Source organism: Podarcis erhardii, assembly GCF_964252035.2.
Source record: "Podarcis erhardii genome assembly, chromosome: 6".
NCBI lineage: Eukaryota > Metazoa > Chordata > Lepidosauria > Squamata > Lacertidae > Podarcis > Podarcis erhardii.
In genome coordinates, this window is record NC_138510.1 from 59807161 (window position 1) to 59830223 (window position 23063).

The 23063-nt window shown below is 40.0% G+C and overlaps 1 protein-coding gene across 5 annotated transcripts in view; it reads right to left on the reverse strand.

The window, feature by feature from the left end:
* Positions 1 to 23063, reverse strand: part of DAB1 (DAB adaptor protein 1) — a 643380-nt gene that overhangs the window by 123156 nt on the left and 497161 nt on the right. For all 5 annotated transcript variants that reach the window (XM_081867205.1, XM_081867206.1, XM_081867208.1 and 2 more), the window contains one exon: positions 21666 to 21868. In XM_081867205.1, the coding sequence (XP_081723331.1) occupies positions 21666 to 21732 (67 nt within the window). In that variant the 5' untranslated portion in view covers positions 21733 to 21868. The remainder of the gene's footprint in view (positions 1 to 21665; positions 21869 to 23063) is intronic.

Consider the following 23063-nt stretch of genomic DNA (forward strand, 5'->3'; position numbering starts at 1 on the left):
CTTCCACAGCAGGGACATTGGTTCCCGGGCAGGAGTTGATCACGGTGTGGATTTGCCAAGCGTGCCTTCCTCTTAGCACGTTTCTCTCTTGCATCCTGAGTTCAAGTGTCTTCAAAGCCCATGACACCTTTGGTAAAGGCTGTTCTCCAACTGGAGCGTTCACAGGCCAGTGTTTCCCAGTTGTCAGTGTTTATACATTTTTTTTAGATTTGCCTTGAAACAGTCCTTAAACCTCTTTTGTTGACCACCAGCATTATGCTTTCCATTTTTAAGTTCGGAATAGAGTAGTTGCTTTGGAAGATGGTCATCAGGCATCCGCACAACATGACCAGTCCAACAGAGTTGATGTTGAAGAATCATTGCTTCAACACTGGTGATCTTTGCTTCATCCAGTACACTGATATTAGTTCGCCTAATCCAGAGATAACAAGGCACCCAGTGACATTCACTCATAAACCCTTTTCAACCATTCTGAATAGGGCAATGCAAAATTCCAAGAAGAGTCTGGGATGGGTTCAGACATGGGGTTTTTTTTCAGGGTTGCCATAGATCCGGAATTTCCCAGACATTGCCAGGAAACAGTGTCCAAGTGGAAATCCTTTTAAAGCCCTGGAAAATCTGTACATATGGCAAACCATGTAGGAAGTTTAGTTTTTGGCAAGTTCCATTCAAAATAGCTCAAAAACAAAACAATTTGGGGGGGGGGGAGCTTGCAAAAAAGACATCAACAACTTTTGTGTCCAGATTTTCACTTTTTGAAACATGGCAACCCTAATTACATGAATTTGACTGTCTATGGTACTAGTGCTATCATTCCCTTTTGCATTGTAGTACCTGTTATGGTATGGAACTGTGGCTATTTGATCAATAGACTGTCATGCCATGCTAAATTTTAAACTGTGGCAAAGAATTGCAAGCTGCACTACTGTCCCAAATTTCATCATGTCGGGGGGGAGGGATGGTATGCCACGAAAACTGCAGAGGTATTACAACACAAAGCTCCCGTGATTTTCCAAGCTTATGGGGTAGAATTATTATTTTTTCCTGGAAACACAAAAGTGAGTATTAATCTTCTGTTAGATTCCACTGTATTTCCAGAAGTGGCTTTATAATGTGTGAATGTCCACAGAAAACATGAAAAGAAACAGGTAAGGAAATGTTCAGAAGATGGAATAAAGTGCTATCTGAATGCAATCTAGGCAGGCAAGTGTGCACTCATTATTAGATCACTGAACTCTTCCTGAATCTCTTTTGTGTGTCCCACACCGCCCGCCCACCAAAAACAACAACAGCAAGTTTTCTTCACGTGTGCAATGTATCAGTCTAGGAGCAATGTAGCAGCAGGTGTTATCTTGAAAAATGCACAGTAGAGGCCCAAACAATGTTAAATGACTGTTATCATATCTTTTTGTGCATTTTTATTTGTTTTCTTTCTTTGCAGTCGTGGCAGAGAAGGTAATTTGGATTAGAGATGCAGCACTGAAAGAGCAAGGAACTGAACACTTTCCCAGCATTCTATTCGGTCATTTAAATGCCGCTCCTGAAGCTCCTAATAATTATGGGGGGGGGCAGGGGAAGAGACATCACCTTGCAGTAAAAAGTAGAGACATCACCTTGCCAACAAAGGTCCGTATAGCTATGATTTTCCCAGTAGTGATGTATGGAAGTGAGAGTTGGACCATAAAGAAGGCTGATTGCCGAAGAATTGATGCTTTTGAGTTATGGTGCTGGAGGAGACTCTTGAGAGTCCCCTGGACTGCAAGAAGATCAAACCTATCCATTCTTAAGGAAATCAGTCCTGAGTGCTCACTGGAAGGACAGATAGTGAAGCTGAGGCTCCAATGCTTTGGCCACCTCACGAGAAGAGAAGACTCCCTGGAAAAGACCCTGATGTTGGGAAAGGTGGAGGGCACAAGGAGAAGGGGACAACAGAGGGTAAGATGGTTGGATAGTGTTCTCGAAGCTATCAGCATGAGTTTGACCAAGCTGCGGGAGGCAATGGAAGACAGGAGTGCCTGGCGTGCTCTGGTCCATGGGGTCACGAAGAGTCGGACACGACTAAACGACTAAACAACAACAACAACAACAAGGGGACGAGACAAATAGAATAAAGGTATCTGTCTTTGCAGCCTTTGGGGGAAAATTTAAAACAGTTGATCAATGCATTAGAGATCACTGAAATGTATAACAGACTCACTAGAAAAATGGAACAGAAGTCTGCACTAGATCTGGGAGCAAAAGAAACTCCTACTATACATTAAACTGGGACAATAACTGTAATCATGAAAGAAAATAAATTATTTTGGGAAATTACTGCTCGGTTTGCCTATTTTTATTGATGGTGACCAACTCTTCTTTTGGAAAATCGGAATCACTGAATCAATAGTGGAAGATAGTGAAATGTGTTGCTTCTTGTGCCGTTATAAAACTTTTGCATAGTTTCAACATCACTGATATAACATTTCAAAAGAACACATAACGTGGCTCTGTGAGGTTTTTTCTGAACACAAAATACTTTGGGAATTAGTAAATATTCTGAAATCAATTTAAGTATGTTAAACATATGCTGAATTTACTTCATTAGGCAGTGGCTCAATGGCTGGAATTAGATGTGACAGGAGACACATGTCTGTGGCTGAAAACAGCAGCTCAGCATCATGTCCTTTCCTCACCACACAGTAACGTTAAGTACTATAAACATCTCTTTTTGTTCTCCATCTGTGCTCCACTTGGTTGGCTTCTGTTTGTGGAGAACATGTTTTAAAGTATTAGAGCAGGAGTATGGAACCTTCTTTCTCAGTCTGAGGGCCACATTCTATTCTGAGCAACATTCTGAGGACTACTTGTCAGTGGTAAGTGGAGCCAGAGGCAGATGTGAACAGAATAGCAAATGTAAATTTTACCACTGTACACACAGACACAGACACACACACACACACACACACACACACACACACACACATCTCTACCCTGCATCCAAACATGCAGGAGGCATTATCAGAGTTCAGGTACATATTCTAGTCAGGCAATACTTTGTGTGTGAAGCAGGGTCAGGGAGGGGTGGGGAAACAGTTCCAAAAGGAGAGTCAGAGAGGCATGGAAGGCGACATTCTGAATCTGAGGCTCTCCAATTTTGTACAAGAGTGAGTAACTCTGGGATGCAGCTTTCAACAGCAGCCAGTATGACACATCGTGTCCCGTTGCAGCCTTAGATCACATTCTAAGCTTATTTCTTCCCAAGTTACGCTCTTTTCAATGTTGTTTCACTGTAATATCCACATTGTTTTAAGTGGTTTCCACCACTTTCAAAGTATGATGGGAAATCTGATCAACTACAGCTTCATATTTAATCAACAGGTTCCAATCACCTGTTTGGTCAGAGAGGGAACAGGGTGGTTGCTCTTACTGCACCTTTATCCTCCCCCAAAATTATGTTGATCTTATAGGCATTACTTGTCTTTTCCAGCATGTCATCATCACTCTCTTTGTAAAGGCTTTAATATATTACAAAAATACTAAGAAATCTGCCATAGCTATATTTGAACAACTTCAATCTCTTTGGAGATTTTTAGTCACAATTGTTGGTGCAAAATATATCTGTTACATTCATAATCCCTTAGCATGTTGACAGTTGATGCACCGAATATCATATGAGGAATTATTTTATTCTGCAATAAATATATGTATTTTTTCAATGTACAATATGTGTAGGATTTGGCCTGTTCTTATTTGCTGAAGCATCCATGCTCATGAAAGCCACTTTGGGATTATTTGAGGGAGACGTAATGAAATCACCTCTTATTACTGAAGTTTCATTGTTCTACAGATACCCTTGTGCAGAATAAAAATGACATAAATTCCATTCTTCCGTTCTATAATCCAACATTATAGTGCCGCTGATGGATATTTTCAATTTGCCATAGAATTTGAAGGATACTTTCAATTTGGTGTAGAAAATTGTTTTCGTTTGGAGGCCATGCCTATGCTGTTGTCCATATAAACTATCTTCTAGGGCAGACATGCATCTAAAAGTAACTCAGCAGGAAAGAGCTGCTCAGAATAGGACAGGACCAGATCGCCCGGGATCAGCATCTGGGTGCAAGTGAAAAAAGTTTCTGAATAAGACTAGCACTCATCCTGCAGTTATCTTTAAAGGTATGCTGACTTCATCTCTCTGATAAATGGAAAGGGCAACTCAAATTTCAGTTAGTCAACAGTGTCAAAACTGTGTGTGCACAGACAGGTTCTGTGTGCCATCATCATTGGTAGGCAAGGGTACACATTATGCTAGTGGAGCCAACCACAAGTCTTTGTTTTCTCCTCTTGCAGAAGTCTGTCTCAGGTCTTGTTTCCCTTACCAACATCCCTCCTGACAAATCTGCAATTCTTAACATTTATTTAATAGAGCGGTGTAGTCGGGACACCTTCCCACATGTTGAAGGAACATGTGACAGGTTTCATGAGCTAGCCACACCACACCCCTACTGCCAATGTGCCCACAGTCATGACCCCAGTCATGCATACCAATGCGCATGAATAGGGGTCATCCATGCAAGTCAGGATACTGTCCCAATCATAATCCCTCCTCACATGGAAGATCTCGAAGTGTATTAATTTATTTGTGCAAGATCTGCTTCTCATGCACACGGAATGCACACATATTTCAGTCATAGCCGTTGAGTGGCTTGGTTGTAGGATTGAGGATTAGCCTCACTACCTGCTCACATATATGAAGGAGAATCATCTCACTCTCCCCCCACTCCAGATTTGCAAAGACTTAAGAACTGGATTTGTCAATGACTCAAAAATATCACTTTACAACTTAAAAGTTTAAATATGCAATGGATCAGTTAGGTAACTCCAGCAATTGAAAAAAGGGCTTACTTTTGACTCTTATGTGCCTCTGTTGTTTTTAAAGACAATGGCTTCGATCACGAGTTGCCTTTCATTATTATGCTGTTTCTACCTTCCCAGCCAACAAATTCCAAATAAGCTTGATGGGATGCCAAAACCTCCATTCTGTCTCTATCCATTCTCACACTAGAACAATAGAATAATCTTTGTACGGAATCTCTAACTCAAGAAGAACAGTTATCATTTTGCCGTTATTTTGGATACCTTTGCTCTACTAATGAAAGCTGAACTAACATTAGCTCTTTTCTTTTGTAAAACTTCCCACTGGTGCCTCACATTCAGTTTTTGATGTACTATAACTATAACTATCACTCTGTAACCTCTCACTAAGTGGTGTTGCCTTCCAAGATTACTCTGTCACATTTCTTGCCAGCAAATTTTTCTTCACCTGAACTCTATTTTACCTCTTGTCCTCTGACTTTACTTTTGCAATTAATCTCTACTATGGAACCATGAAAAACTGGTACCCGGTGAAAATCAAACCACAGTCATTGTGTTTTTCTTTATCTATTTGGGCAGCAACAGCTTCAAAGAACCAGACAACTAGTGAAGCATGAGCCTTCCCTTCTAGAACTTGAGCACTAACAACCATTTTATCACTATTTCAGGGATGTGGATAGCAACTCACCTTCATCATCAAGAGTTTAACAGGCACAACTAGGAAGCAAGATGCTTAACAAAATTCTTTCCCTCTGGATTTGGGATTTCAAATGATCTTTTTTTGTGGAACAGCACTGATGCATTAGCAAGCTGCCATTCCTAGTTTTGATTCCTGGATTTCAGCTGGGCATGTGCATTATGGCACAGTTTTCAGTCCCCCCTGAACCACGGCTTCTGATTCTGAAGATTCTTGGCAATATCTTGATGTGATCACGCAAACGTGAGATTCCTTTTTGCACTGTGATTTATTCAAAGCAAATGTGCACTGTTGGAAGTTGCAGCAGGGAGGAAAAGAAGAAGCAATTTTGGTGTTGAAATGCAGCTGTGTCATTGTTCCTTTCCCCCAGCATGTTAACCAATGCACTTGTGAACATGTGCAATGATAACCTGAGAAACACAGGACTAAATTTGAAAACTTCAGCAAGCTCTGTGTTGCACCAATCATGAAATTAACGTTCAAAATTCTCCAAGTTAAACTGAAAGGCACACTGAGTGGGAAATGGAGCACAACAAATCCATCAATGAAATAATGGAATGGAACAGGTGACACACAATCATCCCTATATACACAAGTAACAAAATGCCTTTGGCAGGTGGGAAAATACCTGATGCTAGGCCAGGGTGGGAAAATTTTATCACAAAGTTTCACTGCCAGCACACCAGAAAGAAGAGTCAAGACAACCAGATGTGAATTCAAAAGAAACAAACTAGGCAGATTTGACCAACATAACCAGATCAAATTAAGTCAGGGAAGGTGTTCATTAATAGATGGGGGAAATTTCTTCTCCCATCACCTGGGCAAGTTAACAGCCGCACACTGTGTGCATACAGCAAGGTATCCTAAGATTCATCCATTCTTGCTGCGCTTAAAAGAGCCTGACATGCACACCATGGCCCCATTGGCCAATGTTCACCCCAATGAGTCCATCAGGCCAAAGTGCACCCCCAGCACCCCCAGGCCATGCCTAACAACAGTGACTAATGAATGACCCCAACCCAATACTGCCTCCGGTAAATCTTGTCACCTGCCAATTAGCCAAATTGAAGGAACAGCATTCCAGCAGACAAACATCACCCAACAACGTGGAGTTGACTCAAAATAGAAGATCCAATGCCAGTTTGGGTCTCCCAAAAAAGTCCTACTCAGCACCTGGAAAACAGACGACTAATCAGGAGGTTCACACTGCGAAAGGGTGACAGGGTGGGTGCCGTATAAAGAAAAAGAGGGGGGCAGAGCAGGCTTAAATAGCTGGCCACCACCTCTCCCCATTGGGCACAATAAGCCTCAGGCCATACCTCTCCTCTTTCTCTAGGGGAGGGAGGGTTTGACAAATTCACCCCACCACCCATAAAGGGTGGGAACACCAATGTGAAACAATGTGTTGATCCTCTCTAAATGTCAGGTTTTTAATTCTGTAGCATAAATTGGCTGTATGGTAGTTTCAATGGCTTGAAGATGTTGTTGTTGTTGTTACAGTGCTAACAGAGAATCCACAGCACGCCAAAGTAAAGGAAGAGTAACTTCAGGGCTATCAAATTCAACATATATGTAACTGGGCAATTATCAAGAAAGTCCAACACAGTCACATTTCACTTCAATGAAGGAAATTTATGAAAATGAGGGGACTGGTTAAAACGATGCTTAAAAAGTAGCTCTAAACTGGATAAATGAGCATTAAAATGGCAATTCCCATTCAACATAAAGAAATGTAAAGTGATGCAAAGTTTTTCATGTACAATATCACTTCATACTGCAGGTGGGGAATTGGATGTTTTAATTCTTTTGTGGGGGGAAATGCTCCCTCCACATAGAAAAAAATAGTGTGTTGGAGCATGCAAGACTAGCAGCTTTTTTTTTTTTTAAAAAAAAAAAACACATTCCAGCTTTCTGCAGGCAGAGAGTTTCTGATGGGAGGGTGTCTTAAGTGATACAGTCCTGTGATATTGCACTACGTTATCTCTACTGACTGACTGTTCATCTATTTGTATTATATATTTAGTTGGGGAAAAGAACAGCCTTTACCTTTCCAAATCAGTTGTTATTTATTATTATTCTCTTTTCCATTCTAAGGCCAACCAGTGGATTTTTATTTATTTATTAAGTATTTTGCTCTCCCCTATATTATTCTGTTATTATATCAGTTTTTGTATGTCAGAAAAGCCTTGGCCTGCAATCAATACCAAAGCCTGAAATATTGTTCCCGTATATCTCCATGGAGACAGAAGTAAATTCACTGTTGTTGCAATGTGTTAGGACTACATTTATCAATATGTAGGTCATGCACATAACCCGCAAGGAGATCACTGAAGCTATTTATTTAAAAGGTTAATGTGCTGACTGTCTCCGTATCCATAAGAACTCCAGTAAACCCTCTTAGCCCTGTGTCAATACCCTCTCGAAGTGGTAATAGCTTGACTCAAAATGTGAATTTCATTGTGACATCAAAACAAAACCCAAAGATGAGCCTTATGTCCTCAAGTGCCTCTGCATCCCATTAATCTGTAATAAAAGCTGTTGTCTTCATGTAACAGAGGGGAACTCTGAAATTCAAGACTATGGATGTCTACAAAAGGAGACATGCTGCAGCACTTTACCACAACCCTTATAATTCCTCTGTGGAACATCTAAACATTTAGCTTTGGGCAACCTTTTATTCAAATTATCCTAGCTCCAAGTTTGGGCTCATGTTAGGAAGGGATTTAAGTTATTGGAAAGCAACCCAACACCTCTAGGTATGTGCACCAATGTTTAGTTATGTAGGAATTACAATTTGTTTATCAATTTTATACTGTTTCAATGCTCTACTGTATATTTATTGTATTTTTCTTCTTTGGCGATCACTTGTAGCCAAGTAAGATTGTCTTCCATAAACACAGTTTTAACAATGAGTCCATAAGTGACTGTGGAGGCCAATTCTGGATCCACACGTCCTTCCACAATGGGGACATTGGTTCCCGGGCAGGAGTTTGCCAACCCTGCCTTCCTTCTAACACGTTTCTCCCTTGCATCCTGAGTTTCAGAGTCTTCAAAGCCCATGACACCTTTCGTAAAGACTGTTCTCCAACTGGAGCGCTTGTAGGCCAGTATTTCCCAGTTGTCAGTGTTTATACTACATTTTTTTAGATTTGCCTTGAGACAGTCTTTAAACCTCTTTTGTTGACCACCAGCATTACGCTTTCCATTTTTAAGTTGCTTTGGAAGACGATCATCAGGCATCGGCACAACATGACCAGTCCAACGAAGTTGATGTTGAAGAATCATTGCATCAGCACTGGTGATCTTTGCTTCTTCCAGTACCTGATATAGCTATTTTGTTATATATTTTGTAAAAAAAGGAAGGAAGGAAGGAAGGAGGGTAGGTAAGGGACCCCTGAATGGTTAAGTCCAGTCAAAGGTGACTATGCGGTTGCGGCACTTATCTTGCTTTCAGGCTGAGGGAGCCGGGTCATGTGGCCAGCATGACTAAACCACTACTGGCACAACAAACACTGTGTGATGGAAACCATAGCACATGGAAACATTGTTTATCTTCCTGCCACAGCATTATCTATTTATCTACTTGCAGTGGCATGCTTTCAAACTGCTAGGAAGGCAGGAGCTAGGACAGGGCAACAGGAGCTCATCCCGTCACAGGGATGCGAAACGCTGACCTTCTGATCGCCAAGCTCAAGAGGCTCAGTGGTTGAGACGACAGTGCCACCTGCGTCCCTAGATATATTATGTAACCCATTCTGGGATCACATTGTGGTTAGGGGTGGGGAACAAATGAAGGGAAGGGGGGGGGAATAGTACTATGTGAATCACAGAGAATTTTGATAGCCAAAATGATGTGCAAAGTGGGTGTGAAATGCACAGAGGAGAGATCAATAAGTCGTACCATTAATGAATGTTTTACATTCCCTTACTGCTTCTTTAGGATTTTGTTTCCCTTTCATGCTTTCTGTGTTGGAATGAGCTTTTATTTAGGTGCAACATTTGAATTAGAAATTACCAACGAGGCTGGCTCACTGATGTTATTAGCAGAGATCAGGAACCCATGCTGGCTGGGGCTGGAGGGAACTGGGGAGCCACAGGTTTCCCCATCCCTGCTATTGTTGTTATTTAGTCGTTTAGTCGTGTCTGACTCTTCGTGACCCCATGGACCAGAGCACGCCAGGCACTCCTGTCTTCCACTGCCTCCTGCAGTTTGGTCAAACTCATGCTGATAGCTTCCCTGCTATTAGTGTAGAAATTTTCTACTCAACTTCTTAGCAAATACAGATTTTTCATAGTAACACTTTTCACTCAACTAAAACAGAGAGAGGAAGAGACTTGATTTATGGCTTCATTGTTTGCTGAAGCAGCCAGCAGATTCTAAACAATTGTTGGTGTCGTTGTGCCTATTTATAGTGCTGTCAGGCCCATGAACTACTTGCTCGTCTATTCACTCTTATTGTTTGAACACTCAAGCTCATTGTTCAACATCTTGGGAGGGCATTCCCAAGCAACCAGCATCAGCAAGTGTGCATGTATTAGGAAAGGAGACAGTTTCTCTTTCCCGTGCCATAGTTTTCTGTCTCTTTCTTTGTGTGAATGAAGTTGTGCCTGTGTGTGTGATGTAAAAACAAAACCCTGTATGCATTTGTTGCTGTCATGGAAGAGAATGATTTCTATACTTACAGGTATGAGTTGGACTGATTTTCTACTCCCCTCATAGACTATTATTTGTTTCCATCCATGTGTGGTGGAGTGAAGTGGATAAACTCACTGTAGCTGATGACTACTGTGGGTTCCACAGACAAGACTGAGACATTTAGCATTTCCTGGTAATAAGCTCACAGTTAAAAAATGTGTAATTTCAAAAGCCTTAAGCCTAGAAATGATTGCTTTGAGCAGCTCAGAGGGCACTGCCAAACAACACGGCCTGTTTGGCATCCATTTAGTGCCTGCATGGCCTCTGATTGGGATAGAAGCTCAATCCATCTAGTCCTCCACACAATGAATAGAGTCCTAATTTTGGGGTTCTGGCCTTTTTGCTCAACCGTATTAGTCGGTATTCCATTGGCTACATTTGGGTTATTGTTTCTTGCCTCCTTGTTTTGTTTTGTTCTTTCATCCCAAAAGAGGCATTACTCCTCCTGCTTTTAAGGTATCATTTTTGTAAACTGAGCCTAACAGCTTGGAGAAACTGTATGAATACCTTGTGGTGAGATTTATTGTGCAAAATGGTTCCAGTCATTTGAATGTAACACAAAAGAGCTTTGCGGCAGAGATGCTTCTGAGAGGGCCAAAGTGGGGGCTCCTGTTGAGGCCCAGATGGAGTGGACCCACTTAATCTATTTTTTTCTTATCCTTTTATTGAGGTCAGTTGCTATTGGGGAAAGGAACACCTCTAGAACCAAATCTAAGTGTGATAAGAGAAGGCCACCTACATGCGGTCGTCCTCACAGAGTGTCCTTCTCCCTATTTTTCCTGCCCTTAGAAATTAGTGGAACCATTCATTCTGATGGAGGTGGGAACCAGCATTCTCAAGGCACAGCCTAGGAAATGTGTTGATAATTCTAATCTTCTGAAACACACGCATACTAATTAAGTGGTTGTGGGGAGGGTACTTAACCCTTCCCATTCCCATCAGTTCTTCCCATCAGATCTTCCTTTCCAGGTAACATCAGGAGAGCAGAGGACAACCCTGCCAAAAATTCTCCCTGGCAAATACCCTCCATGATCCACCTACATACTCCTGTTATCTCCCAAACATCTACTTACACCCTGTGTCAATATCTATAGAATGCAGTGAAACAGCCCATACAATTCCAAGCCCAATACATGATCCTGGATTTAGAAATCATTGCCTTCAAACCCTTAGGCTTTCAGCTCATGCTAGTTTCACAAATTGAGCAAGAGTGTAGCACCCAGAGCCAGTAGCTGTTAGAGTTGTTGCAACAGAATTATTCATCTAGTCCTTCTGCAGAGTAGAAATTAATGCTTTCTACCACAAGAATGAGTTTCAAAACTTTACTGTGAAGTGTCTTAAACTAGTTACATAATAAACACTGGCAAAAATACAAAGTAAAACATTGCTCTTTAACAAACTAGCAATGCGGTCTCATCTCCTTTTTAGTTCAGTAACTTTCCTTTCTCTGGTCCCAAATAGAGATCCAGAGCAACTTGACTGTTCCTCATCATGGAACTTAGCTTCGACCGCTGCTGCCACTGTTTGGCTGGCTATAAACCAGTGAGTTATCAGGTTTCACCTTCCTGAGGTGAGAGATCTGCTGCTCATGTTTCCCGGGTGTATTATCAATTAGCCTAAAGACTGAAATGGAAATATCCATTTTTTCTGCCATCTCTTTCTGCCTAATGCAAACTTCTCTACTTTGCAAATGCAAACCTTTACATACGTTTTTAAACTTCACTGCATACAAACATTAATTTTTATGTATATTAAACTCATTTCTGTAACAGTAGGTATTTGACAGACATACCACTCCTACAAAAGGCAGGAATGGGAAAATAAATGGCTTTCTCCATTGTGACTCAGTTGAGAAATGTTTTTGTCATATGTGTTGTTTGTTGTTAAAAACTTTGAAAACCCAATAAAAATTTATTTAAAAAAAAAAAAAGAAATGTTTTTGTAGCTTGTGCTACTACTCAAAACATCTCCAATTAATGCTGTCAGTAACTGTTTCACACAAGAGATTTATTTAGAAAAGCATTTGAACTCAATTAAGTTTTGCTGCACATGGATCTATGAATGAATTTTTAAAAAAACCATGTTGTTACTGTGGGAAATGCATTAAATATGCCTACTCCACATAAAAAAATCAGTTCTTTACAGTGATCTCCACCAATTTAACACTAGCAAAAATTATTATTTTGCTACATGTCAGGAAGCGTCAGTCTTGAAACAGAAATGCTACAACTAAAAATTATTATTAAATGAAACGGACTGCATGAAATCTAGATTATATTTTCCCAGAAGGGCCCAACTGTTATATGGGTATAATCTCTTGAGCACCCTTCCCAACCTGTCACTCTTCAGATATTCTGGACTACCATATTTGACTATGAGTTATGCTGGCTAGGGCTGATGGGAATTGTAGTCCAAAACATCTGGAGGGCCCCAGATTGGGAAAAGCTACACTGGTGTTTAATCATCTTGAGCCCTTCTTCAGATCCCTCTCTCTGAGGAAGGATCAAAGAGTGATGACAAGGAAGAGCGCCTTTTGAGTTGTGGCTCCCAAACTGTGCAATGTTCTCCCTACCAAGGTAAACCTGAAACCAAACCTGACACCTTCAGTAACATTTTTTTCAGTGCTGAATAAAGACTTACCTTTTCCCCCAGGCTTCTGATGGACTGAGTGGATGTTGTTTCATTCTTAAGTGTGTTGCCAAAACTTCCAATGGCTGTTGGATAAGTGGGGTGGAGGTGGGAGTGGGCATGTTTTCAATGAACTGTAGGTGTTTCATATGGATTTATTAATGTTTCACATAATTTAGTAATGACATTATCTATTTGTGTTTATGTTTCTTAATGTGTTGCAAGTCACTTGGAGACCTTTGGGCAGCAAGTAGCTAACAAGTCTAACAAATCATCACCATCGATCTTGCTAACTAGCACAATAGATGGTTCTCTCTTTCGTTAGGAAACCACTCATCACCCCTAAAATTGCCCAGGCCAGATAGGTAGGCAAACCCAACCCAAATCTTCCTCCTCTTCACTGAACGTCTTAGCATGCATCTGCTGAATGGAAGTGAAAACAAATGAGTGCGCAAATCAACATGCCTGCTGCAAGATGTGCCACAGTGTGGTTCACTGGAGCTTGAGTCCACAAGCAGGCACCTCTACAAGAGGTCAAAAACAAGTATTCTTCAGACCTGCAGTGCATGACAAATGTAAGATGAAAAGTAGACCACTAACCAGAAAAGAGGAGAGATGACTAACCTACGGTATATTATCAGAACACATCTTTTCCCAGTATAGTCAAAGTCTCAAAAGAACTTGGGAAATCATTTTAAATTTCAAGAGGCTGAAGTAAATCTTTAATATTTGATTCCATAAATATTTACACAAATGGGCCTTCTCTATGTATTACAAGCACACCAGAGGTTACACATTTTTAGAAAGTATGGCTAATAAAACCTTACAATTCCCTGTCCCAAGGCTACTAACAGCCAGCTCCTTATCCATTCTCTCAGTAGACTCATCACTGTGAATAGACAGGCAGCCAACTCATGAGTAGATTCATTAATAATTTGTCACCCCCTTGTGGTAGGATGCCTAATTTGTGGGGAAATGACCAAGAGTGTATGAGAGAGAAATTAATTAAGTCCCTGAGAACACTCCTTCAATCCCTCTCTCCGCTTCTGCTAATAATTTTAGGAAAGGGTGGTGTAGGAACAGACTTACGCCAGGTTTTAAGATTACAGGCCATTTGCTATTAGGAACATAAGAATCTGCCTTCTACTAGACAGGCCAGTGGTCCATCTACCTCAATACTGTCTACACTGAGTGGCAGGAGATCTCCAGACAAGAGACACTCCCAAGCCCTACCTGGGAGCTTATGCATACAAAGCAGATGCTCCATCCCTGAGCTACAGCCCTTCTACATTTTAATTAGTGGTGTCAAATATCTCCAGGATGCCAGTTAGAGTTCCAGAGAAGCCTATCAAGGTGTTTGCAACACAGGATTCACTTATAATACAGCTAATGGCTAGGATAAAGGTAGCATTAAATTGAAGCCTCATTATTGAGTTTTCATAGCCAGCTCAAGAAACACATGCTCACCCTGGCCTTTGGGTGATAGTGATGATTTGGTTGAGCCTTCTATATTGGTATCTGCTGGGCTGATATGAAGAAGTTTTAAACTCATTTTATTTATGTTTTATGGGAGGTATTTTTAATGGGGTGGTGGGTTATTGTCTTGTGAACAACCCTGTGTTTCTAATCAGATGAAAGCAGGGATCCAAAAACGAATCAAATCAAATCAAATCTCTTGGAAGAGACACTGGTTTTGCTCAAAAAAATTATTCCTATCCCAGACAAAATATCTTTTGAATGTTTTTATTGGTTTGAGCATACACTGTGCCAATTCTACAGGCACAGCTCTGGTTGGTTCTGCCAAGCACTGCAGAGCTTGGGAGTAAATTACACTGCGGGATTCAAAATAAACCTGAAAGATGCCTTTGAATATTCCCTGTGTGCAGTTACAGATGAGTAGCAGCAGAAAGTTAAACTTCAGAAGGGAGAAAACAGGGCAACAGAGTATAGCACAAGAAATTGGGCCCATGTTACTTTAAAAGCTTTATATACACACATTAATAATTCACATAGTACCTCACATGTGCCACTTATTTACAGCCATAAATTTCATTAGGACATTGTAGTGGCTCCATAGGGCAAAAGAGTGAGCACTGCACTGTCTGAACAATGAAATTTCTGTCAGGTGAAAGCCCTTGATAAAGATTTAACCATATACACTCCTCCGAGAGTGGACTTTGCTCACATTTTTTAAATGCTCCTTTGCTCTTACACATCCCTGACCCCTTTTATCTTGGATCACTTTAGGCCAAGTCTTTGTTACAGTCCCTGAATGTTATTACACAGCCGAGTGAGAACAGAAAAATAAGAAATACGTTGCACTCCACTTTTCCTTCATGGCATCATGGTGTTATATTGCATATACAATGCATATAAAACACTTTTTCTTTCCCAATCTAGCTGAGTCCATGGAGTACACTGCAGGTGTAAGTAGCCACATTTTTTTCTGGTTGAGCTGGTCATGGGTTCAGAAGAGTGCAAGTGCAGTTCACAACCTGCCAATGTGGCAGAAGGAAATAGTCCAGTGAAAGGAGGGAAGGCAAAAGCAAGAATTCTGGAAGGAAACTCCACTCAATCTTATGAACCAGCACCAGGGCTTAAGCAGTTTAAAAACATCAACACAGCAAACAAGGAAGGAAAAGGGCTCCTGTTTCCAGACTCACCTAGTCATTTCCCCCAACTCTTTCTGTTAAGTACTCAAGGCCAAACAATACATGGTGCTAGTTACACTAACATAAATTGTGTGTAATCGGACAAGTCCAAATTAATGAACAAATAAATCAATGCAAGAAGTATTCAATATTGTTCAACAAATCACTGGGTATCAAATTACTTTAAGAAAACCCTGAAGGTATCTTTTATCCGGTATCCAACAAGAGAAATAGGGAAAAGCCAATTTACAACTACTGTGGAGCCTTTTAATTAAAACCAGACTTTGTATTGGGCAGCACTGGAAATCACCAGAACCCCCCATTATAACAGAATGATTAAGAGAGTTGTCTTACTATCTAAACTTTTAGGGTTAGCCAGAATACACAACTGACACAAGATGACAGATTTATCAAAATATATTTATTTGCCAATTATTAGAATAAGGCACAATACAAGACATAGCCATCTATTTTTTCCTCTGTTCTTTAATGGACTTAAAAAAATTAAACCATTGTTATGATTAATATATTGAAATATTTATGGGTAACAAATTAACTCAGACCACCTCCATGCTTGCCTTGTTTGTATTTCTACTCTTTTTCTGTGGTAATATATAATAAGTTGAAACATTCTTAGCTTATTTCAGATAGCCTTTTAAAGTAAATTGCAGGCAGAGGGTTGATCCTGACCAGCACTGGGGAAGTGTGTGGATTTTGTTTTCCAGGGCACCAGATATAGGTGGAAGGCATCATATTTTCCTCACAGTAGGAATTTGAAACACAAAGGTTACTATTTCACACTGTCTACTTCTTTTAAAACACACTGAAATGGGATGTGCTACAATTCCAATCAATAAATGAGTTAAAGTTCCCAATTATGAGGAACATACATAAACTGTTACTCTCCTGCTCACGATTAATTTTGCCACGGTTATTTTGAGCTGAATAGGCTCCCTGTTCCATCTATGCAATTTGCTGGAAGAGCCGAAACCTCTTTATCTCTAAATCAAAGGCCTTATTTATTGGGAATAAAAAATTCAATTGAGTAACAAACTAGGTGATCACCAATACAACTTCAGGTGCCTTGCTTGCTAGATCCCATTGATGGCAGTTAATGAACCTGAAAAATAGACATTTTTTCAAAATGTCAATTGTGTCACACTGCACTAGGCTAGGGTTCATTTGTTGATGTATACATGATGTGACATAATCCAATGAAAAATAAATGGGGGAGGGGAAGAATCAACTTTTCTTTTCGCTTTTACTGCATAGCATGCTTTGGAATTTTATATATACCCTGGTTTTTTAAAAAACACGAACACACCTCCTTCTGTAGCCTATACTATCTAAATGAACACGATTCAAGACACTGATACTAGCACTTTCAGTGAGGAACATGATTAATTTGGAAGCATCCTACTCCCATATATAGTGGGGGGTGTGCATTTTACAATTCTATTTTCATGATGGGAAGTGATTGATAGCAGGAGCCAAAGTTTTCCATGAATGGGTGCATGGAGTGTCACAGTACTGGGAAACTCTGAGAGAAAACTGCAGGCTAGAAAAGCATTAACGCTGAGATCTGTTTGTTCTAATAAGAATTGCACAGTATTAAATTTTTCTGTTTATGGCACACTTCAATTTCCTGTGACATTATTTTATGAAGTTTACTGGAGTAAATATTACAAGACGTGAATGGAACATTTTACTGCCAATAGAAATAAAGTCTGAAACAGCTTCTCTCTATATGCTTCATTTTATTCTTATTTGCAATTATACACAAATAATACTCAAAAAGAGCAATTGAACACTTCTTAGCACATGTGATTTTTTTTCTTTCATGCTGTTTCATTCATGTTTGCATACCAAAGAAAACCCCAAAAGGATGACTACATATAATTTATTTTGCAAAAAAACAAAAACAAAAAAAACAAAACCCAGGTGCAAATATAAAATATAGTATGGTATGCTGTCTGTTTTAGTTGTCAATCACATAGCAGAACTGGTGCTTGATCCCAGCATCTCTATGGCCACATTCCAATAAGGGCTCAGGTTGATAATGTGTGTCCAAAAACCGAAAGCATAACAATAAATGGTAAATATAATTGATATTATTTGGATGGAATAATTTCAAAAGCCTCATTTGTAAATATAATAAGGCAAAGAGTCTCTATGATTTATATCTGTTGCCCCATGCATTCACTGAATATTGATCCTGATAATATTGATACTGGCACCTGATAATCAAAGTGCATTTATTTCTTTTCAGTTATGTGGTCAGAAGAAGCTGGACTGCAGGATGTGTTTATCTGCATGTTCTCCCACATTTTCTGGCTCTCTATTTCTTGTGTATTCAGAATTATGGACAGTGACAATTCCTACCCCCCACCCTGAAAAAAAATACCCTGTTAAATTAAGTGGCCTGTAGGCCACAGGCAGGCAAGAGCTTTCTGTTACTATATTTGAATGGAAACTTTCTGTGTGCAATTCTTCCTTGTGCATGAATAGCATTGCACTAATTACTGAGCAGAATCTGGAGCATCCTGCATACACAGAGTTCCATGTGCAAACTGTAGCTCCTGAATTGCAAACCAAGGTCCTAATGTACTATGTGCACACAATACATCGAAAACATGTTTCACAAAAACTTTACTAAACCACGTGTATGCCTCATACAAAATTAATGATATTCTTTACCTGTAATAATATGTTGTCAACCACTGCCTCACATTGAAAGGAACACTTTTTAAAGTTGAAGCATCACAGAATTTTTTTTTTTTTTTGGGGGGGGGGGATTTTCTCTAATTTCCAATTACCCAAACGAAACAGAAGAATTGCTATGAAAGCTAGTTTTCCTACAAAGCTGGCAGTCCTGCATCTTTAATTTGAAGCCACATGGCTGGGCTGGCCATGAGTCCTACATGTAGAAGTGAATATCCAGGGTGGTAGCCAATGCTGTGCTAAGGTAAAGTCATTTAATGCTTGTTCTGCTGGCAAAATGTTTTGCACTAGCAGAATGCTGTTGCACAAGAGAATACACAAACAAATTGCCAATAACTTTGTAGCAGAACAGATAGTGCAATCACAGCCCTTTTTACATGGGGAGACTGTTTACATGATTAAAGCATGAAGGAGGCTTTAGAGACACACTCATTCATGTGAAATGCATACTAAAAATATTTGTCCTTTGCCTTGTACTATTATTTTTCCACAGTTTGAATGTTTAAATTTCAAGAAGGCCTGTAAACATATTAAAGGTGAAGCTAAAGGTAGAGTTTGAAATAAGAGTACAGCAGAATGAGGAGCAATAGATGGAAATGTTATATATGAATTAATAGCAACATGTCAACAAGCATTCCTTAAGTGCACATAAGTAAACAAGAGAGTCTTTAATGTAATCTGAAACATATTGATTCATTCATTCAAGTAGTCTCATGAGTCTGAAATAACCACTCATATGAGTTTGCCATGATTTAAAACAATTGTTCCATGAATTTTAATTACAAACTATAACTATAATTCTATAACCATTCTGGCTTAGATCCTATGCTGCTGCTCTGCTCACTTTAAGGGAAGAGGAGATTTCCACCAACTTCACCCTCCATTTGCAGCTCTCTACATGATATCTCATGGGACGCAGGTGAGGCTGTGGTCTAAACCACAGAGTCTAGGGCTTGCTGATCAGAAGGTCAGCAGTTCGAATTCCTGCAATGGGGTGAGTTCCCTTTGCTCGGTCCCTGCTCCTGCCCACCAGGCAGTTCGAAAGCACGCCAAGTGCAAATAGATAAATAGGTACCGATCCAGTGGGAAGGTAAACGGTGTTTCTGTGTGCTTCTCTGGTTCGCCAGAAGCAGCTTAGTTATGCTGGCCACATGACCCGGAACCTGTCTGCGGACAAACGCCGGCTCCCTCAGCCAGTAAAGCAAGATGAGCGCCACAACCCCAGAGTAGTCCGTGACTGGACTTAATGGTCAAGGGTCCCTTTACATGATATCTCATTCCATTCCCAAAGGTCTCCGACCACACACAGGCAGATTGAGGGCATAAAAGCTCCATTCTGCTCCATGAACATGAACTTTATTCTATTCATAAAAGGGGAGTTGGGATCCAAGTTTCTGTTTATATAATTTAATTTCAGAATTTCTCAGGAACATCCCAACTGGCTTATTGCCACTGCCAAACACCCATTGCGTTTTGAGAAGTCCACTTGACAATAAACGTTGCTATGTTGTTTTGATAAGGATTTTGTGATCAAAAGCATCTCTGGTTCTAAGTCCAGTATGCCTCTCTCTACCATCATTAGAGTCACGACTTTATTGTGAAAAAAACAAAATAAAAAAATTCCTTCCAGTAGCACCTTAAAGACCAACTGAGTTAGTTCTAGGTATGAGCTTTCGTGTGCATGCACACTTCTTCAGATACACTGACACTCAGTGTATCTGAAGAAGTGTGCATGCACACGAAAGCTCATACCTAGAACTAACTCAGTTGGTCTTTAAGGTGCTACTGGAAGGAATTTTTTTATTTTGTTTTGACCATGACAGACCAACACGGCTACCTATCTGTAACTGACTTTATTGTGGTAATTCCATCCACCAGCTCACTATCAAAACAGCACTCAGCAAGAGTGGGAGCAAGCAAGCATACATTTTCAGTAGAATAGCAGTAGCTCAGAACCTGGGGCAATGTGGTACCAGAAAGGACAGGCAAACCATATAAGGGATTGAAACACAGCCATCTCCATTGCTACAGCCAAACACCTTGGACTCGTCACAACTTCCAGCATTCTGAGCTAGGGGAACTCTAACCTAAGTCCACAAGCCACCAAGAGAAAAGAAAGCATCTCAACAAGCCAGAAAAAAAATCTCTGCTAGAGTCTGTACTGATGCTATGAAGACAAAAAGACAGAATCCCAGATCTGGAAGTCAAAACAGTGAGGGGACAACAGCAACAGTCCAGCTATTATATCAATTGGACCCAATAGGTCGACCTGCGATTCTCCCTCCACTCCATTTCCTGCATTTTTCATAGATGAGGAGCTTAATGCTACCATCCCAGATACGGGTTTGCCAGCCTCCTGCACTGAATTCAAAGACTGAAACTTGGGAGATGGGTGAGTGCTGAAGCCTTGACAGCTAAAATAGGTGGAGGAGGAGCCAAATGAAAGAAGGTAACAATGAAGACCTAGTACAACCCACAGGAGGCTTGGCCATAAATTCTGAGCTCCCATTTTGGGGAAACTTTAGTCAGAACACCAACATGTACATATGAAGTATTACTTCTAAAATGACACATCTTTCCTTGTCTTCCCCTTATGCAAGAGGCATTTCTCCCATTTTATCCAGAGATTCAGTGTCTATAGATGGGAAAGCTTTTGTTGTCAGCTTCTCTGAGTGACCTTGCAGGCGCAGACATGACACACTGTTCTAAGGAAGATTATTGTACGTTTTATACTTTGAAGATCTAAGGTTAACACTGAAAACATAATATCTGACAAACAGAGAAGATTTTAGTTAACTGTCATTAACCTAGTTCTTTCAACAATAGTTGTGCTTTGTATAATAAAGGAGCATGCGTAAAAATACAAATTAAAGGACAAAGTATTTTCCCTGAATGCTTGCATCAGCTGTGAATAGTGAGTCCTTTCACCATTTTGTAGAGGAGGGAGATTGGAGCAAAAGTGTTTGTCATTCAGTATAAGGTTATTACTTACATGGCATCCATATATACCCAAATCTGTTTAGCTACGTGGCAGTCCAACAGGAATTTCATATCAATAGCACTTAGCAGAATCAGATTGGCTACATGACACTGCAACTTCATCATGTTCATTATGTGATTCCTGATTGGCAGGGATCAGTCAGGAAAGAATAAAGCCAAGGGAAAACGTGAAAAACTGAACCGGCTAACAGAGTGGAATTAATTGTTGTGAACTTTTAAAGTGCTTTTAGGAAACATGCATTACATTTCTAAAGCATTCATTTCTTTTTAGACAACTTACACTGGACAACAAAACAAAACAGCAAAGCAACAGTACGTGTACCTATCAGGAATATAGCTAATTTTCGAAAACCATGAAGGATCTAATTATAAATAGAACACAATCTTTACCAAACTGCAAAGTATGGGAAGTTCCTACCTTTCTTCTTTGAGTCTTTCTTTGTGCTGGTTTTAACAGCCACTTGAAGTTCTGTCTCAGTTGACATCCTATTATATCCTTAGTCCTCTTCACACAGATCCAGTATCTTGGCCAGGCTCATTTAGAACAACTCTCCAAGAGAATAACTCAGCTCCTCAGATACTAGAATGCAGACAGTTCATTTCATTCACCCTTCTGGAGTGCTGCAAGAAAAAGCAACATAAGGGTGGGTCATCTTCTGTAGAATCAGGTTATCCAAGAAAGATTAAACCTATGACAAACCATCCGTGGAGGTGTAGTTATTAACAATCAGCTGAAACTGCTTATCCACTTTTGTGTTAATTTCTAAGGGTGCTGAAAAGTAGCTCCTGTATTCTGTGACCTTCAGCACTCAAGAACTCCTTTGAAGTTTCAGCACTCCTTTGTCCCCATGATTCCTGCTTCTGTTCTGTGCCAGCAGCTATGGTTCACTTCACATTTTGGTTTGAAAAGTGTGAATTAGGTAGGTTTTCATTCTCCCCTATCCCTACCTTGGAATATCAAGCAATGCCTTCACTAGTATCTGTTTTCTTGCTTCTCTGACAGTCTCCATCATTCCTGCACTCTCAACCCAAACTTCTCTGGGTAAACTGACTATAGTTAGCTTGACCTCATTTTTATTTCTGTTTCTGATGGCGTCCTCAGTAGGACCCAGTATTGCTAACCAGTTGTGTGTCCCAAAGTCCTATTCCTATTAGGATTCAATACAACTTGCAACTGAATCCTGACAAGACTCCCCACAGTTCTGCTCCTGACAATGATTTAGGAAACCCAGTTCTTTACAATTTAGGAGATTAAAGCTTCTCAACACTAGAGAATGATTTGACAATTTGAATCACTTATTGAAGCTAAGTCTATAAAACCACTTGCCCTTTTCAAATCCAGGCTCTTTCAACATTTTGAAATGCTTCAATAACACTAGATGGCTATGCACAATTTGAATTGATTTAATATTCCTTTAGTGTGTCAGGGTTTATGTATGGTTCTTCTTAATGAGCTCTTCAGATCTGTATGTGAATTATGCAACTTTCAAGGACAGATCTTCAAAGTGTGCTCAATTGATTTAAAAGTATAAAGTTTCTGCCTCCTCTCCCAGAAACCCAAATAAATAAATCAAACTTCCAAAATAACACATAAACAACCCAAAATCAAACTGACCAATTTCTAAAATAGTTGATGCTTCAGATGAGCTGTAAATTACCTTTCTGAATGGAAAATGGAAATTTAATCTATGAAATGAAGGAAGGTTCTAACTGCTATAAAAACCTTTACAAGAACAGCATTTCTAATTAGTCAAAACTATTTAGAAGCCATAAAAAAAGTTTGGTCTGGATAAGATGAAGGCTTAAAATTTTGTCT